The sequence below is a fragment of the Aplidium turbinatum genome, chromosome 4 (genome assembly GCF_918807975.1).
Source record: "Aplidium turbinatum chromosome 4, kaAplTurb1.1, whole genome shotgun sequence".
NCBI classification, from domain to species: domain Eukaryota; kingdom Metazoa; phylum Chordata; class Ascidiacea; order Aplousobranchia; family Polyclinidae; genus Aplidium; species Aplidium turbinatum.
This window is the reverse complement of record NC_137475.1, coordinates 44,446,994-44,453,905: the sequence shown is the minus strand read 5'-3', so window position 1 is coordinate 44,453,905 and position 6,912 is coordinate 44,446,994. Positions and strand designations below refer to the sequence as shown.

At 36.8% G+C, this 6,912-nt stretch overlaps 1 protein-coding gene across 1 annotated transcript; it reads left to right on the top strand.

Moving 5' to 3' along the window:
• The first annotated feature begins 1,417 nt into the window (after window positions 1-1,417).
• Window positions 1,418-5,398, top strand: LOC145769607 (uncharacterized). The gene is made up of 3 exons (XM_082581272.1): window positions 1,418-1,673; window positions 2,394-2,497; window positions 4,884-5,398. The coding sequence occupies exons 1-3, from the start codon at window positions 1,495-1,497 to the stop codon at window positions 4,904-4,906; spliced, it is 306 nt and encodes a 101-aa protein (XP_082437398.1). The 5' UTR covers window positions 1,418-1,494; the 3' UTR covers window positions 4,907-5,398.
• Window positions 5,399-6,912: the final 1,514 nt, after the last annotated feature.

Sequence of the window (6,912 nt, the reverse complement as noted above, 5' to 3'; positions counted from 1 at the left end):
CGGATTTCGTCTAGAGTGATATCCGTTAAATGAATAAAAATGCTCCTGTTTAGTGCATCATATTTCACAAAAGCTTTGTCGCTGAATAGACAGTGGCAAGAATTCGAATTTTACTTCCTGTAACCATCATTCTTGTGTTGTAAGTTGATATCTCATGCGTGTTGGAAAGAAATGTCCTGATCTCAGCACAGTTTGTTTATAGGAAAGATTTCTCAGGTGCTGCACAATTTTCTTATTGTCAACTGGCTGGCTTGTTTTCCAGTGCAACCTGTTAAAACCTTCAGCGGTAACCACCGCCGTCCAGTAGCTACCTGACATCTCAGGCGAGTTTAGGAGAAACTACAAGTTGTTGCAGGCGGTTGGTTTACTAGCTGAACGCCTCAATGGGCACAAGATGGATGTTCTTAAGAAATTTTTCTAAACAATCTACCCAACAAAATCATCTCATATTTACAATAAAAAAACGTCTGTAAACGTTTAGTCATTATAAAAGAGCTAATTTGCTGATAGACCTAAGGTTTTAATGAAAACATAAAAGTCAAAGATTAAACTTTATTATTAATGTAATGTTGACCTTTGTTTAATCATCTGCTCTGTACTTTTGATATTTAGTTCATGCTTAGTCCACCGAAACTCGCAATCAAAAACACTTCTCGTAATCGGCCCATCATAAAAATACGCACTTTGTTACTTTTACCTATTTCTTGAATTTACTTTGGACTTGTTTTCTCTTATTTCTTGCGATCAGCAATAAACAACATAAATAATAAACGCCTAAGAAAATCATTTATTCTCAGTGCTGTCATATTTAAGCTATAGAAGTCACTTTGCTTCAGCCTTCTCGAAAGTTTGAATTGTTTGTGCGCTTTATAGAGCTTAACCATGATAGGTACTAGGTAGCATACGCCTTCTATTAAAGTTACATTTTAATTGAGTGACTGTAAACATGGATTTCCTGTGACAAAGAAAGCCTCTTGAGCAATGAGCAAACATTAATTTTAAACAATTTCGCGTACAGTATTGGCAGAGGATATCTATTAAACCATTATACCTATGTAGGCAGTTGGAATTTCTGCTTGTTGTAAGTTTTGTTCCCTGTTAATGACTCTATTCACTAGGTGCCGCTGAATGAAAAGCTGCCATCGAAGTGAATCGCGAAACGCACCAGCCCGAGAGTAAAACCACCGCAGCTAACTTATCGTATTCAGACTCGCTCCCGGTAGTTGACGACTTAGATTAAGTGGGTGAAAAGACTAGGAAGCCAATCTTCGAGGACTCTTTCAAGCATGCCTTAAGTGTCCTTCCGAAGACCTAGCCGCACGTTCTTGAGCGGTGTCAAACCGGCGCCTTTCGAACATTCAACTACAATAGGGTTTTCACCTATTGGCTATTTAACTATATCTGACTACTGTTTAAATTACTATACTTGCTGTATGTTATAGATCTAGTTATATAATTGTATTTAACACAGATCGAAATTACTTTTTGAAAGAAATGAATAAAATTATAATCAGTGCTTTGTTACTGTTGGGTTTAGCTTTACTGGTGCAAAGTTTTGCTCCAATGTATGGCAGCCTGACAAACTTAAAAGGTGGCAGCGGATTTAGTGGAATCACTAGGAATGAACGAAATAATCAAAAATTAATTTGGCCAACAGAAGATCCATTCAGCAGGTACAGTAAGTGAATCATCTAAATTCTTTATGTTCAGGAAAACAAATGTGAGCTGGACCCAGGACCGTTGAGAGGGTAATTTGGCCCCGGTACCAATATGGTCTTCCTGCCTCAAATCAAAACTCTTCCAAAGAACAACACACTATAGCTAACAAATACGAGGTGATTTTTCCAATTCTCGACCCACTTAAAATAGTTACGGGCTAAAATCATCTCTGTCCAGATCTAAAAATTTGGACCCTCTATGAAACGCCCCTGGGCTCAATGCCAATAAAATTTCAGAACTTTTGAAATAAGACTGCTCAAAAATGAGACACCAATTGAAAGAATAAACAACTAAGGAGAGATGACGAATTAAATTGTCAGGTGTATGGTCAAGCATGAGAACACTTGTTCGACACTGCTCAAGAGCATGCGTCTGTGTCTTTGACGGGATGCCTGATTGCATGTCTAAAGGTGAATACAAACACTGACTTCCTGGCCTTTGCGTCTACTTAATCTACGTTTTCAACAGTTGGTCTTTAGCTTCAATACGACCAAATATAGTGGAATTATTGAAAAAGCGTATTTTTCCAAAAAAAGCTCGAGATGTCGTAGCCTATCCAATAAATGTGTTTTCTGCCTAACAATCTATAAAAAGCTATTGAAACGTGCAAAAACTATCAAGAGAAGTTTTAATTAGAGTGCAGACCATTGCCTAACAATTTCACTTTCTTTCAGTTTTGGAAAGAAGGATTCACACAAAGGTGATTATGGCGATGACAATGATGATGATCTTGACGATGAATTGCTGGAAGCTCTGTTTGATGAGCATGCAGAAGAAAGTGAGGGAAACTTAGTTAACCTGAAAGTTGTAGTAGCCTAATTATGATGAAAATGTTTTCGTATTTATACACAGTAGCTACTGTACTATTTTTCTATGTACCATGAACTATAATTTACAGAGGAATGTGAAATCACCAAAAGTAAAGGTTTCCTGGTCATAAAATCATCGTCATTTTCAACCGGTGGAAGCCCACTGCAGAGCAAATAGACCGGGAGCCCGCGACGTCCACCCTAGGTGAAAAAGTTACCAATTTCTATTCATACAGCGATGTCCGGTGGTATGTGGGTACTCATAATCTGGAAGTCTGCCGGGCCGCCGGTGGTGGGTATGGGAATGGGGGGCATTTTTCATGGCCTAAAAAATGCGCTAGGTCAGCTGAAATAGTTACCGCTTGAAACTTAGTTGGTTGTAAAGTAAATTGTTTCTAGATGATTGTCTGGTATGTGACAGACATTTTTTGTGGTGGAGGGGCTCTGACAAACAAGTTTTATACCCCCCAAAATTTGCGCTAGGTCAGCTGAAAAAGTTACCGGATAAAACCAACTGATTATTAATCTGTGAGTGTTAAGCTTCACAAAAATATATGTGACAGACAAATTTGGTGGTGGGTGTTTCCTGACAGACGACCTAAAGTAGGTGACCCCCCTAACTGAGCTAGGTCAGCTAAAATAGTTACCGGATAAAATCAATTGAAAATTAATGTGTGAGTGTTAAGCTTCACAAAAATATATGTGACAGACAAATTTGGTGGTGGGTGTCCCCTGACAGACGACCTAAAGTAGGTGACCCCCCTAACTTGAGTTAGGTCAGCTGAAATAGTTACCGGATAAAACCAATTGAAAATTAATGTATGAGTGTTAAGCTTCACAAAAATATATGTGACAGACAAATTTAGTGGTGGGTGTTTCCTGACAGACGACCTGAAATAGGCCTAGGTAACCACCAGGTTTGCACTAAGTCAATTGATAGGAGGGATTTGTTAGCTGTGCTTTTGAAGTACGGTATACTAAGTAACAGAACGTGATTTATCTACTATTCTACTTCATTTGTCTACACAAATAAAAATAGTTTCAGTGCAAGGAACTATATCAAGTGTTTTTGCATGTGCTTGGCTCACTACAATCTCAGCCAGTAAATCAACTGTTTTCTACATTGGTTTAACGTCTCCAGACGTTGAATCAATTTAAAAAATGGTTGATTTGCTGTCTGAGATCCGGTTGTCTTACTTTTAAATCTTGTAAGAAATCCGGCTGTCTTACTTTTATCGTCTTACTTTGTCTTAGCTGTCTTACTTTTTTTACTTTTAACATACCAGACAATCATCTAGAAACAATTTACTTTACAACCAACTAAGTTTCAAGCGGTAACTATTTCAGCTGACCTAGCGCATTTTTTAGGTCATGAAAAATGCCCCCCATTCCCATACCCACCGGCGGCGGCCCGGCAGACTTCCAGATTATGAGTACCCACATACCACCGGACATCGCTGTATGAATAGAAATTGGTAACTTTTTCACCTAGGGTGGACGTCGCGGGCTCCCGGTCTAAAACGCCTTTTCTTGCCAATCTAGTCGATCGTGTGTTTTTATGTACCAGTTGGTTGTTCCACATTTTTTGTAAATCTCGCTTCTTCATCCATGGCCACCTGGAAATGCGGCCTGATTTGTCACATTTTGCGGATTTTGATTACAGCTACTGCTAGTGCTTGACTGACATTTTTTGAGATGTTTTTACTTTTTGCGGTTTCCTGATGACATAAAATTTTTTTGTTGCCTTGGGGAAGCAGTAGCAAATGAGAAAAAGAAAGTTGAAAAACGCAAAATCAGATTGTTATTGAAAATTAACAGTCTGACTAAAATCTTCGAAATCAAATTTTCTTTGTTTTTCAACATGTGAGGATGTTAAAACTTATTGTGTCATGTGGGGAAAAGAATAAAGAAAGCGTAAAAATCTAATTTTTAGAAAAATTTATTCAAACGTATCTTTAGGTGGCCATGCTTCATCCCAATTTTTGCTTTCCAGGGTGTCTAAGTTGTTAATTTGTTAGTGATTCTGTTATCCTGATATAAAAAAAATATACTCTAAAATGTAGACATTTTCAGGTGTGGTTTTGCTTGCCGATTTCAAAATACTTTCCATTCAAAAATAAAACTCTTCCTGATTTTTACTACCAGGGCCGTTCAGTGGATGATTCGGAGCCGGTACCATTGAAATTTTTGGGCCCTAAACCAAGCCACTTTTAATAAAACCGTACTATATCTAAAAATACGTTTGTTATTATTATATTATTTGTTATTATACTAATTATTGGTGACTTATTTAAAACTGTTTGAATTTTTGTATTCCGATAACAAAAAAACTTTAATTTTAAAACTATTTTTCAGACACAAATGAAGTTGAAAAATGATGAAAAGATTATTCGACAAGATTCAAACAAGATTCAATTGTTATGAACACGATCTGTATAATGTCAGCAAATCGAAATCTTTCAAACGCAGAGCCAATTTTGTCAAACAGCGCTTAACAATTTGTGCAATTACAGCAAAATTAATTGAAATAAGCATAGACTACAATGTTTTCAGCGTTAAAAGAAGGAGATGCATTGTATAGGCAACCAGCAAAAACTGTCATTATTGCATTGATTCAACATCTTCAGACATTACATCAATCTAAAAATGACGGATTTTACTGTCTGGTTGGCAATGTCATGGTTATTCTTGCATGACCAACGATTCGTTTCAAATCTACAACCAATAGATGTTGAAGCTGGCTACAGTAACCCCAGCAAGAGATGCGATGATGCAGACCAGTGGTTCCTATTTGTCGCAAATTTTACGCTTTTATTGAACAAGAGTACCAAATTTATCCAAGATCGAAACACACCAAACTAAATTACTAAAAAAAAACAAAGTACAGTACTGCAAATACTGTAGTCAACTTTCAGTCAACTGCAACTCAGTAACTTCGGTACCACTAGCTCCAGCACTAAGATGTTAATGTTTTACTGCAGTTGAGTGCAGTAAGAACTGATAGCCATAGACAGGTGTTTCATTCATATAGTATTTCTTGACCTGAAAAGTTTTGATCGCTAGGTTGGTGGACAATGGTGGTTACGCGGGTATGGTAAGCGAACCAAAATGTTTGCTGTTCTATAGTGAGTAGTCAGCAAAAGCCGTCACTTTTAGATTAATTCAACCTCTGCAGACGTTGAATCAATGTAAAAGTGACTAATTTTGATGTATTGATAATGAGTAGTCAGCTGACTCCAGGAAGATCGCTTCTTCTGCACAAAGTTGTTTCAGCAGCTTGAGCTGTGCACCTGTCAATTATAAATGAACTTTCATTCTGGAGCAAAGTGACGAAATTTATCCCCAGAAATTGATAAATGCTCCCTGAGGGGTAAATATATCCCGAGTTAAGAAATGCGTATGCAGCCAAAAATACAAACAAATTAAATTATATAAAAAAAGAGAGGGGTTTGTGACGCTTTTTAACCTTGAATGGGCGTAAAGTCCACAAGGGATCCACGTAAAGCAGATACTTGTACTTAAAGCATCTAAATACAGTGAAAAAAATATTTGAGACAATTTTAAGATATTAATGTCTACCCTTTGATGAATTGACTGGTTCAAATCCAAATAATTTTGACGTGTGCTAGTTTGCACTAAAGGTCTTTCTTTAACAGAGACCATAAATAATGTCTCCTTCTCTTCAAATTAACACGTACTTTAAAGGGTAAAAGTTAATATCTTAAAATTGTTTCAAATATTTTTTTACTAAATTAAATTATGACTCAACTCTCCAATAACGTATTTACTCACCACCCTTTCCTCATAAACTTTAGACAGACGGAACTCGAAGATTTAAAAGCTTCATTTACGTCGGTCAACGTAAATGCCAGGTAGCATATTTCCGATCACGCGGTGCATGAAATACCAAAGCTCTACCAACTGAAGCTTGAAGCATTACCCAGTGCAGTCACGCATTTAACCTCAACCCATGCACAAAGTTTGACTTTTTTTCCTTTGATTAAACAAGAAATCAAGGTAGAAATTATTTGTAGTTTTGTTATTAAGAGAACGCTTTGGAGATGGTGGAGGCCTAAACTGAAAATCAACAACAAAAAACATATTTTATATTTCAAGAATGTACAAAAAAGTTTATAAACGACATGAACATGGCTGAAGTCAAAACTCTCTTATGAAAAGTTAAACAAGAAATCGCGAAGGTTTCGAAAAGGGCTTTTTAAAGTTTCTTTTTTTGAACATTTATGCTGGAACTTTCGGCAAGCCTTGAGAGCAGTCACCGAACAATTTTGTCAGATAGTCTTTATTCAGATATCAAAGTAAACACAGGTAACTCAACTAAACTTGAAGGCATAGTAAATTTATTGGTGTAAAATTAGCTAATCCA

What these genes read in the sequence shown, in the direction of transcription:
- LOC145769607 (XM_082581272.1), top strand. Translation starts at nt 1,495, where the DNA reads ATGAATAAAATTATAATCAGTGCTTTGTTACTGTTGGGTTTAGCTTTA. An exon ending in ACAGAAGATCCATTCAGCAG is followed by an intron (nt 1,674 to 2,393) that starts GTACAGTAAGTG and finishes ACTTTCTTTCAG; the next exon opens with TTTTGGAAAGAAGGATTCAC. An exon ending in TGATGAGCATGCAGAAGAAA is followed by an intron (nt 2,498 to 4,883) that starts GTGAGGGAAACT and finishes ACTATTTTTCAG; the next exon opens with ACACAAATGAAGTTGAAAAA.